Source organism: Orbicella faveolata, unplaced genomic scaffold (genome assembly GCF_042242905.1).
Source record: "Orbicella faveolata isolate gen_17 unplaced genomic scaffold, um_ofav_v1 contig_34, whole genome shotgun sequence".
Classification (NCBI taxonomy): domain Eukaryota; kingdom Metazoa; phylum Cnidaria; class Anthozoa; order Scleractinia; family Merulinidae; genus Orbicella; species Orbicella faveolata.
The window spans coordinates 17,250,180-17,262,323 of NW_028301563.1; the positions used below are offsets into that span (position 1 = coordinate 17,250,180).

The following is a 12,144-nucleotide window of genomic DNA, read 5'->3' on the forward strand; positions in this document are numbered from 1 at the left end:
AAAGCAAAGCTCGCGTGTAAACCGCAAGACAAAAACGATTCAATACCACTGTATAGTCAACAGCCGAGGTGTACTCCCTAAACTGGCCTATACGGGGAGACTTTTCCAGGCTTCAGGTGTATAAAAGGGTAGTGATTTCACAAGTTCAGGCATATGAAAGGGTGAGGAAATCTTTTATTAAGTTATTTTAAAGGGTCTTCAATTGAAATATTTCGAATAGACGCACCTCAGGGCTGTATCATTTCGTTTATTAAGCACTACATTGAAATGACAAGAAGGCTTCCTTTTTTTGGCGCCTTATTCATAATACGGGCTAGTTACGAAAGTATATGAAAGAGGTACCATTTTTCTAGTAAAGGTATAAGAAAGGGTACCTTTTCAGTTTAAAATAGCATACAAAAGTGTAAGGGGTTGGACCTCGGGACGGAGCCTCCCCGCATAGAACTTCGTGTAGTATCCGCCCGGGAGTCAACATTTGGACAACAATAAACCACACCTCACATCTGTGAGAGTCATCGAAAAGAAATCCGCTTATTGCTACAGCAATGTAACAGCCTAGCTTAACATAACAGGCCTATAGCTAACAAAACGTACAAAACAAGTACAAGTCAAACCTCTATTAAGTTGTCGCCCAGGGGAAATAGTCAACTGGGCGCTTCATAAAGATTTACCGTTTAAATAGAGGTGAAATGTAATAAAGTTAGCTACTTGTGGAGTCTAAGTGGTGACCGCATCCGTTTAGTAGAGAATGGTCCGCATAATAAAGGTCTGACTGTAAATGCAATTCAACTTTGTTCCCACTGTCTCTAGGAACGAGGTTGGATGCAATTATGTCTGCCAAACACGCAGCCCAGTGTCTGGCTTGCTTAACAGGCACCAAAAAAATAAAATACATGTAATACACTGCCAAGGCTACCATTTGACCTAGTAACACGCACAATCAACTCCAATTTGAAAACACGAACGAAAGAAAATATAATTGTTGAATCGCTTGTAAAATCAGAGGAGTGATTACATAAATGCGGACGAGGTAATCGTAGAGAAATATAAACTTAGTTGAAAACAATCAGGTCTTATAAAATAGGCCCTTTGCGCATGGTACGGAATTAATTATGGTGGGACGCAAGTTATACAGTGGGACTTCCAAAACAAAGGAACTCGTACCATTCCAGCCCGACCTTTCGATTCCTTTGTTTTGAAAGTCCAACTGTGTAACTTGTGTCCCACCATCATTAATTCCGTACCATGTGACCGGATCGTGCAAAGGGCCTATTATAGAACGATAAGGGACTAGTTCCCATGCTTTATGGGGAGTTCTCCGAGCGCTGTGGTCCCCAGGAGTACAAGACTGCAGCGCGCACAGGGTCGCGTGTAGGCGCTAAAAATGTATTTAAATAGCGCGTGACGACTAATTAGTAGAATTCTACTAGTATACTTCTGCAAATTTTGCAATCTGATTGGGTGAGCTACTCGTATACTATCAACCATTAGTAGAATTCTTCAAGTATACTACTGCAAATACTGTAATCTGATTGGCTGAGCCATTGAACACTATCAGCCATTAGTGTGCGGTGGCTGGAGGTCGTCTAGGAAATGGCGACGTTTTCTTCGTGTTTCCAAAGTTTTGGAGGAAAATTTTGATGCAAATGGATAACTAAATTCCTGAGAAGTCTAAACAAAGGACATTTACGGTTTCTTGACTTTTAAAAACGTTGAAATTTTAAATGACAATTCAATCTGAGCGATCTTTTTCAGGCGCAAAGTTTAATAATGCGTCAAGAAATAATTGAAAACCGTGAAATTTCCCAAGGGCAGGGAAAGCCCTCGCACTCGGGGAATTTAAAGATTATATTCTACGCTGAAAACTATCGTTTTCACAGAAGCAAGCTGGGAGGAGCCGCCGAACATTTGATTGACGTTAGCGAAAACGCATTCGTCGCTTGAGCTTTGAATTTCAGAATCCGCATGTTATTGAAGGGCGCAGCAATGACGGCGTTTCAGACAGTCCAATTTTCAACATTTCCGGAGAAGAAAAAACAAAAAAAAAAACATTCTCGCAGACCTGAACCCTCAAGAAGTCCGCTTGTTTTAACCTTTTTTGTTTGTTTGTTTTTCTTTTTTGTTTTGGATCCGGTGTATTCAAACGTCGCCGAAAAGCCTAGTTAGATAAGAAAGCTAACAGACCCGCTGTGTGCCCATGCAATCAATCAATGAAGGGAGGAGTCGCGTAAATATATAGGATTATTACGACTGAACATTGACAAATCATCAGTCTAAAGCAGCTATGTCAGCTCTTTTGTTTGCTCACTCGCCAATGAAAACTTCACCTTGGTTTGTGTACCATTTTATCCTAAAAGAATCAAATTCTCACACGCTTGTTTGTTTGCCTGTATAGGGCGTCGCTTTAAACTGATGATTTGTTGACCAGCCGTTTTCGTCTATCAACCTCGTTCTTCACAAAATACTTCACAGCCGTCCATGAGCGACTGCTCAGGGCCCCGTGGCTCCTTTTAATACATTCCTTACATGGCCCTTTTCCTGGCACAACACCCGAAGTTATGAAACGCCCTAGACGACCCAGGATCGCTCTTTTCTCTTCTTTTGTCCATCGCTGTTTCACTACTGTCTGTCCTGAAAACGGAAGCACATAACTGCTTAGTATATTTTTAAAACGATTAAGTTTTCTGAACTGATAGTGACGCGAGGCACGGGACTTCTGTAGATTATCTTGGGAAGACACAATGCACCATACTTTTTTTCAGGGCCCGAACAAACGCCAGCCGAAGGTTCAAAACATGTCCATCGGGGTCACGGTGCTTACAGAACCCGAGAATTGACAAAACTGACTGAAAGAAATACAGTTTTAAGGCCCGTTCACACGAGCGAATTTTACTTTTACTTTGGATGCGATTTTTACGGCGACTTAATCGTGACGCAAAATCACTCGTATAAAATCCATGCGATTTTAATGCGATTTCTTTCTCCTCCGCAGAGGCTCCTTATATGGGAAATTAAATAATAATATTGGGTTTAGGAGGGCGCGCGGGGAACGATGGGAAGAGGGAAAGGGCGGGAGCCCCTTTTCTCTCTTTCTCCTTCCCGGCATTCCCCGCGCGCTTCCGTTTTTCCCTCTTCCCAGCCTCCGAACTACCAGCCTACGGCCAAGAAGCCTTTACGGTCAAAACAGCACGAAAGAGGCCTCTGCGGAGAAGAGAGCAGGTATTTTGAATATGCAAATTTCACTGCGATTTTGCTGCGATTTTCTTTCGATAACTGCTAAAATGTGTACCAGGGGTCCCCTCAGGGGAAATCAGTATCTGTATTTTTCGTCATACCACAATGGCCGGAAACATTAAGGAAACCTGAAAGTCCGCAGAAAAAAGCACACATGGGAAGTTGACGAAGAAGAGATGCTAATAGCTGAATGGGAAAAGTTGGACTGCGAAGATTTTAAGAGAACAGAACCAAAGCAAGCGGTGAGGTTACCGCAAGCACCGTCAAAAATGCTCCCTCTTCGTCTCTTGTGGCTTTCCATGATTTTACCCAAATTGATCGTTTTTTCCTCTTTCTTTGCCGGCGAACATATAATGCAATAGTTACACATAAACTGCGTTAAATATTTGCAAGTTTCACATCGTTACGCCAATTGTTACAACAACATTTTCAACAGTGTTGATCACCTACACATACGTTTTGCCTAAAAACCACTGGAAAAAACGCTCGTGATTCCTTCGTCGGGTATCAACTTACTTTTACTTCTTGGCGCCACATATTTAGAAGCTTTCTGTCCATCTGAACTATGGCGAGGACCTGAAATACAGTAATGAAAAAGCGCCCGTGCAGTGTGAGTAACATTAGCATGTAGTCATTTTTCTCGTCTGACCATGTTAACCCGTATCGTTACCGTCAGGACTGAGTGAAAAAGAAATCGTGAGACTGCGATTTGTCCTTTTACCAATTAATCATAACTGTAACAAGATACCAAAGTGAAGAAGACAGCATTTACTTTCCGAGATTCAGTTGGAAAAGGAACCCATTCAAGCGCAACTGTCCAATAATCAGGGTTGCTGATAACTAATCAGATGCAAGAATTTATTTATATAGTCATGATTATTTATGTTATTGTTTATTGAAGTGCTTTACACACTCGATTAGCGCCTATTTTTTTCTCGCGGGAAATTTTTCCTGGGACAACTCCGAATTTATCATCTTTCGCAGTCTGCAAATGAAAGCACAAAACTAACGATTTCACTTTTCAGATTTTCAAACCTTGGCAGGAGAAATTAAAGTCAAAGCTCTATTTTTAAAGTGGCACCAGCAGAGGAATGGCCAAAGCTTGACCGCTTAATACGACGTACGTACCTTGAATGTTGCATTGGAATGAAATCATTTTTGTCTGCACTCAATACCATTATTTTTTTGTCATTTCTAATTTTATTTAATATCTTTGAATTGTTTCCTTGTGTATAGTGAACGTTTAATACAGGGCAAAACAATAGAGACAGTTCTGTTGGACCGCTTAAAATGGAAGTCGACTTTACGGTTATCAAGGGAAGCGATTTCTGAGTTTCAATAAAGTTTATCTACGTATGTATGTTAGTACAAGTGACTGCCTAATAGAGGTTTGACTGTATCCTTTTTTGTGGTATAATTTCATCATTGGCTTAAGGGAGCTCAGTCACGGTTTGCGCATATTGAAAAGTTTGGCCTCAAATTTTCAAATTCATCGTTTGTAATCCGTGTTAAACTTCTCCATCCTTAGCCATCCTTGTTCCTTTATGGTTTATCATTATCTGTTTGATGTTTTTCTATCTTACTAAACTGTTATTTTCAGGTTCCCTTCAATTTAAAGGTAATTTTGTATGTGGCCAAAATAACTCAAATTATCGTGACTGAGCTCCTTTAATGTGGTTCTGCGGTATAGTTGTCTTCCGTGATTTGTTCAAGACAGGAGATTGAGGTTTTTGTTTTGTAAGTCTGTTGGTTTGATAGGATTTAAATTTGCATTTTCTTGGCTCTGCATGATTATTCAGTTTATCATTGAAGCGCAACCTCAAGATAATTAGCTTTTGTTGAACTATTTTCTCCCCAGTAAATGTTTTGTATATGTATCGAATACTTTCTTGTCTGCTTTTATCAACTCACTTCTGGGACTCTGTGGCACAGTTTTTGGCACTTTCTTTCTTTGAGGACCTGAAAATAAACATGGTCAAATTGTAAATGCAACTGTTCTAAGTTTAAATTTTTCTGTTCATAACAAATGATCTATACTTTTGCCTTAAAATGATTAGGGTTTTTGGACCTGTCACCTGTTTTAACTGATCAGATTCCTATTCCTAACTCTACACAACTACCTAACGAAATAGTAATAGAAGCATTTTCCCGTCAGTCTGCTTTTATTTAATATCAACTAGATGCATGCTATGCAATCGTTTGTGAACTTACTTTTGTTATTCCGACTCACGCTTTGAGCATCGGAGAGGTTCGGAGAGCTTCGGGGAGGATCTGGAATATACCAAAACAAAACGGAAATGGAGGGTCGTGTAATGCTGAAAGTGCACGTTTGGCATAGTGTAAAGGAAATTGAAGGTTAGTACACCGTACCTTTGTTAGTCTCGGGCGCACAGCTTCTCGCACCGTTCTGTCGTTTCAAACCACTAAGGGGACCTAAAACGAATATTTTCAGTATTTGCTCTGAATAAATTTGACAACGAAAAAGGAAGTCAAAATTTTAATTTTCAATCAAATTAGCACGCCCCTTTCCGTTCATATACAGCAGTCAACGATGGGAATTTAATCCAATCAGATTTAGGCAAATGAATAGCTAACTCTTCCTTAAAGACACCTGCACACATAGTCTTTATTTATTTATAACGTGAAAAGAGAATAGCGGGACATTGCTCCTAGCCTGCATTCATTTAATTAGTTTCTCACCATCATCAGCTAAAAAAGAATCTGCAAAGAAAAACGAAGTGAAGTTGAAGTGAGTTTTGTAGTTTTCCATGTTTTCCAGAACTAGCATGAGATTAACGATAATTGATATTATAAATCAAAACCAACATAGATTTTTACAACATAACCATCCTCTGAGGCAGAGGGAGGGAACTTAGTTATGTTTTTATGCCCGAGGTGGGAAGGGTTGAGGGGGGGAGGGGTAAGACAGGGAACGACCCGTGAAATAGCGGCGGTAGGTGGGCGGATATAGGTTGCCTCAGTTTAAGGGTTAACCGAAGATAAACGGATATGATCTTAAATAAAACAACTTAAAATGATGAAAGGGGCTCATATAAAGGTTTTCTTTCTTTCAAACCGCTGAGTTCTCGAATGCCTGGTCCACGTGTCCAAACACTTACTTTGATTGGCATCGTCGTCTTCTGCCGAGGAGGACTCTAAAATGAAGGAATTAAGAAAACCTTGAAAAGTGTCATAACGGTGATCCCCGTCCATTTCAATTCGGGGGGGAATTGTAGTTGAATGAAAGGGCTCTAAAACCAGGCATAGATTATGACCATTATGTTCTGAGTATAATTTCAAGGAAACTGTGAAATTAAAGAAAATATTCCTCGAAAAAAAAAAACCCTAGAAAATTACGACATACAGTATTCGTTTTCTTCTCTGGAGGCGCCACTTTGTCGACGTTAGTAACCCGCAGCAGGTAGCGTCTGCAGGCTACTGTGAGGGCACTTTTTTTCGCGGTTATGTGCGTCTCGCAGCCTCGATATTTTGCAGGGCTAAGAAAGTCTCGAAGTAGCATTTTCTTTGCTCTTTTTGTAAATGACGTCTGAGCATCTTAGAATCTGAACGTCTCGAGCTATGTATTTAGTCTTGGTCTCGCAATTGAAGGAGTCAAAATGTCTCGGGCTCACAAAGAAAAAGTCTTGCATTTAGCATACACCAACCCTGGATCACTTTGCGGACAAGGTGTCAAAACGGGCATGAAGTATCTAACTTTTAGAAAATAACGATTCCTTCTAGCTCGAATGAAGTGGCTACTCCGAAAATACTTTAGTTTTAAAAACTTGTTTAGCGGTAACATGTAGTAAAGGACCTAATGATTCGAGGAAAGCGATGAAAAAAATTGCAGATATTTACGGTGGATTGAACTTTGGAAAATATTTTATCCTACTACCTTTCATATCCACAGCGAGCAGAACAATTCTCATGCACAGTTTAAACTTTATAAAAAAAAGTTGTCTAGAAATAGGTTCTTGTTGTTCATCGTTGTATGGCAATAATAATTATTATTATGTGGCTAGTTCCGTGAGCGGGCAAGATGAATCAAATCCTGCGCTGGGATTGGCTACCCGAACGGGCAAGATAAAGCTATCTTGCCCGCTTGGGACTACCCGCCGCGTCCCGCAAGAAACATTTCTCCGAAAGCCATATAATAAATCCTTTATTGACCAAGCTTGTTCGGTCAAGATGGCTGGATATTGGCCTCGTTCTTTTTTTGCGAGTTTATGGACCTCGACTCCGTCTCGGTCAATAAACACGCAAAAAAAGAACTTGGCCAATATCCAGCCATCTTGACCTCACACTTGGTCAATAACTCATACATGACAAATAATAATACATATATACGTACTCTTTCTAACTACAAAAAAATATTCTGAGAAATTATTGTCTCACCCTACAATTTGTTGCCTTACGTCTCGTAAGGCGCATAGTACTGATTCGTTATTACAAAAACACGACTAGTTACTCTCCATTACGATTCTCCTAGTCAGCTTCAAGAATTGCGCATGACAGACGGATTCTGTGCATGCTCACAAAATCGGTCTCGATTCTTGGTGCTGAAAACGAGAATACTGTAGTTACTATCGCACTTTATATCGTTGCAATGACGCTGGTGATATGCAAAATACATGCCGTATCTGACCCACCTCCTGACTCATTGCCAGTGTCAATAATGTCCGGGATATCTGTTAATTAGAATATTCAATTTGTTAACATCTTGTTGAATCAAATCTGCGAAATTTAAGAATTCTTGAGTCCACGCGTTTTTTTCAGCTATTTTTGCTAGATTTATGTCCAGATAACGTTAACAATGAATAAACTTTGTGTTTAAGTACCTTCCACTGACATATCCCCCAGGTTCTTTCCGACTATTTGTTCCAGGTTCCCTGAATCGACAGCGAGGAGCAGTTTACTGACTTTCGCCAGCTCTGTTGTGGAATGATGGAGGCGATAGAACTCACGGTGTACGCGCACATCGTGGCCAAGATGGCGCGCTAGCCAGTCGATATCAACTTCACTCAACGCTGCTGTCTGTGAGACAGTGGCGATATATTTGCGCAGTTTGGTGCTGGTGATCGACTTTGGCTGGCGGAGTGACCCTTCAATTTCTCTCACATTGCTCGTCACGCAGTCCCAGCCTCTCAGGTGGTCCATAGACCCTTTGGTAGCCCTTGCAAAAACAAAGGTGTTTTCTTTCGGAATGCTGTCCGGCCGTGTTTTTATCAACACCTCAATCGCTGACTTTGTCTCTGGAGTCAAAAGGATTGGCACCTTTCTGTTCCTCTTACCCGTGATTTCAATGAGATCTAACCTGAAGATTTAACGTTCAGTAGACAATGTGAAATATAGGAGTAAAATAACAGTGAAGCATACCGAAGCGAAATGAATTTTGGTTCGAGAAATCGGAATTTCACTGTACAAAAATTCATTGTAAACATTAACGATCTCCGCATGTGTGGAACAAAACTAGAACTTAGGTTTCTCATATAGTTGTTTATTCTCTTTCTAAATATCAAAGAATTAAAAGATCAATTAGCATTCTTTATTTGACCTTATTTTATTTTCTTACATATCTTGACTGAATTTTGCACAGGTTACTTTTTTTCGGCATTCATTCAGTAAATGATGGGAACACGGAACTTTCTTGTGTTCATCTATTCTGCTTATTTCGGTCATGATCTAACTTTTGTTACCTTTCACATAGTCGCCTTTCTAAAGGCGACAAAGACTTCTTCATATCGCTCCTGCAGCCGCTCCAATTTGGGCGATTTACGAACTGGGTAACTTGAAGCGTAGCGGTCTCCCCGGATCTCCTCTTGTTGAATAGTATTATACGGGTCAAGGTTGCCTTGGCTAGGTTGGCCCACTGTTCAACGTTAACGGTAGAGCCTTCTGCTGTCAAGGCGGATGATAAAGACTCCATCTTGGAATCTAGATGATCTTTTAATCTAGTAAGATCCTCTGCGAGGGGTAGATAATCGACTTTATTTTGTTTTTTTGACCCTAATGAAGCGAGGGACCGCGAGCTGATTTTAGCGGTCCACTCGCTTTCAAAAAGGTCAATAAAACGTTTCGCCCTCTTGATCACAATCTCGTCTTCGCTCCGCAGGGCAGAACACTTAACGACTTGGGCACAGCGCTTGATGCTGTGCCCAAGCTTAAGGGCTAGAGAAGGAATCCCTACATTCAATCGGGATTCCTGGTCGAATCCACACAACTCTTTGACCGCCTCAATCAGCTCGTCAAACTTTGCGGTGTCAATGTAGTTTTGTAGCGCCGCCTCCTCCTCATGGCTTCTCGCCCGCAGTACCATCAGAAGCCTGGCCAGCTGACGCATCCTTTGCGATACGTAGTTGGCGTTTTTCCTCCCCACCTTTTCCAGGATTGCAGCTCCAAACTGCAAAATTACCTTATCGTGCTTGGCCACGAAGGAGATGTTGTCGTTCTTCATGGCAGAAAGTACACTCGAATATAGCTCCTTGTCCTCATCTGCCGTTGAGATCGAACCAGTCGGTAGCAGAAGCTTGGCTTCACGCTGCACCTTCTTCCATTTCTTAGTCTCTGATGTTTTGTGCACGCAGCGCTTGTTGTGACGCCAAAGCTCGTCCGCTTTGAAGAAACCCAGGCAATCTGGACAGGGTAAAAATGACGAGGCATTGGACGGGTGTTTTCCTGCGGGGTTTCGCACAACGATGATCTCTCCCTCGCCGAGGGCCAAAACGTTGCAATTGTGATGATAGTCTCCCTTAAGACGTATTCTCTCAAACGCCCTTGACCCATCCTTGAGAGCCATCGCCTCTGCCACAATCTTTTCGTCTTTGTGTTTTCTCATCAAGTGTCTGGAGAGCTTTGACTGTTTTTCTCCGCAAAACATGCACATGTGACTTTTAGCGGCGGAGACTTTAATTGTGATTTTGGATGGCATTGCTACAAATAAAGAATTTGTGTGAATTATGAACCAGCAGCATTCTATATGATCAGGAGCCCATCACTAGGAGCGTGCAACTCCCTTACTAAGCCTATGTCACGACATTTTTACAGACCAGTCTATTTTTAGGGTTCTTTTCCCGCGAAATAGGTCAGTTCTGGTCCACAAGGGAGCGCATCGGTAAGGAAAAAAATGGCTCACCTCACATCAGGAACCCCATCACTTCTTTTGGTAAAATGATGATCACAACTTCACTTAAAAATTAAGTCCGTGCTTGTGATTGGTCGCTGAGGTTCCTGCGGGGATCTGAATTCGCGTTAAATTCAAGCTAAAAATAGATCGGTCCTTGAAAACGTCGTGACAGAAATAAGGGCACGTTCCAAGTAATGGGCTCCTGATATGACTTATTCTGAATGATATTACACTTCAAGACCAATAATAAATGACTGGAAAATTAGAGCTAGGGTGTTAAATCCAAAAGAAACTGGATTTAAAGGTGAGTTCGAGTTAACCGAGTTCAAGTTAGCGGGTACTAGTGCCCGTTCCGAAGTTCAAATGGAGACTGGAGTCGAGTTTTAAAATCATTTAGGTTTATTAAAATTGGAGCCTATCACAAGAGAGAGCGATTAAAATTACCGCTAATCCTCTATTAGCCCTCTCCCCCAATACAGCTCGCAGAAAAGAAACATACAAATTGCTGTCTATATACAAGCGTACCTTTCTTAGTCACAGCGACAGCAGCAGGTTTTCTTAATGTGTCTGATACACTCGAGCTCCCAGCCTGTACCACTTGCTCCTCATGATCAACCTTTAAAGAAAAGGCAATTTGTTGACAACTGCGTCCAGGAGGAGCCGCGTTAGACGTTAAAAGTTAACCGAAGTATTAATCTTTATTGAATAAAAATGTTTTGCACTGCTTATCTTTTGCGTTTGCCTCTATGTCAAAACGAGTCTCTTGCGAATCCATATTTCATGTGAAAATGTGTTCTCCCAACAGGTTTATTTTCTTATAAATCAAACTCATTTTCATATGAATTTGATTTGCGCGAGAAATCGTTTTGAAACAGAGGCACAAGGTAACAAGTCAACAGAAAAGAGTCATTTGAATAAGAACTGGAAACTAGCTTAAAAAATCCCCCGGATTATTGCTACCACGTTTTCGACCCTGAGGTCAATACTTCTGAACGTTTTTATTTATTTTTAGTCTCAGAAAAGTGTCTTAAAGGTGACTCGATACCATTACAGTTAAATGAAAATAATTTTCTTGAAAAAAAAAAAAAAAAATACAGCAACGCTTAAAGTTAGGTTTTGATTGTCCCTTGTCTGATAGGTCCGCAAGAAACAAGAAACACGCAGTCTGTGGAGCGCACTCCACTTATTCGTTTTCGCTTCTTTGTTCTGAGGTACCAAGATCCTGTTTTGTGGGCGTGGCTTGAAATTTTTGTTACTCCTAATGGAATTCGTTTGCTTGCTTCAGACACCACAAGGTTAGACAACACGATCAGAGGTTGTGATTTAACAGGAGGCAGCGGTCCCGGGTTCGAGTCCCGCTCTGGTCACCACTTGGATTTGTTTCTCGGTAGCCCTGAGTTCAACTCCTCGGCCACGCTTGTAAATTGTTGTCAACTGTTAAAGATGTATATTTTGGGAGGCTAAACTGTCAGCGTTAAGCTTAGTATTAAACACGTAAAACAAAACTATTTTGAGATACTTTGATTTATCTTATTCGACTTTGGATAGCAGTATTCTATTGAGAGGAAAAGAGATGGACATGAGAAGGTCTAAAATTAAGGTATTGTCCTCCCTGCTGTAAGTTGCCACGTCTTACAACATTGTACTGATCGCTTACGTTCTTGAACTTTTTTCCAATCCGAGCTGAGGAAACAAGACTTACAGTTTTAGCGGAGTGAACTTTATCGCCACCGACATACACTGACGAAAGGCAGTCATCAGCAGTACATTTTGTTCGCGTCTAAAAG

At 41.0% G+C, this 12,144-nt stretch overlaps 1 protein-coding gene across 1 annotated transcript in view; it reads right to left on the minus strand.

Annotated features, from left to right (window-relative positions):
- Nucleotides 1-227: 227 nt before the first annotated feature.
- The window catches only part of LOC110058193 (uncharacterized), a 33,499-nt gene continuing 21,582 nt past the window's right edge, over nt 228-12,144 (minus strand). Inside the window, exons 10-21 of the mRNA XM_089271744.1 lie at nt 12,060-12,137; nt 10,883-10,973; nt 8,931-10,164; nt 8,073-8,548; nt 7,884-7,922; nt 6,354-6,389; nt 5,935-5,955; nt 5,605-5,667; nt 5,446-5,505; nt 5,146-5,193; nt 3,751-3,810; nt 228-2,631 (exon numbers count right to left, since the gene is read on the minus strand). Of these exons, the coding sequence (XP_089127870.1) occupies nt 2,405-2,631; nt 3,751-3,810; nt 5,146-5,193; nt 5,446-5,505; nt 5,605-5,667; nt 5,935-5,955; nt 6,354-6,389; nt 7,884-7,922; nt 8,073-8,548; nt 8,931-10,164; nt 10,883-10,973; nt 12,060-12,137 (2,433 nt within the window). The 3' untranslated portion in view covers nt 228-2,404. The remainder of the gene's footprint in view (nt 2,632-3,750; nt 3,811-5,145; nt 5,194-5,445; nt 5,506-5,604; nt 5,668-5,934; nt 5,956-6,353; nt 6,390-7,883; nt 7,923-8,072; nt 8,549-8,930; nt 10,165-10,882; nt 10,974-12,059; nt 12,138-12,144) is intronic.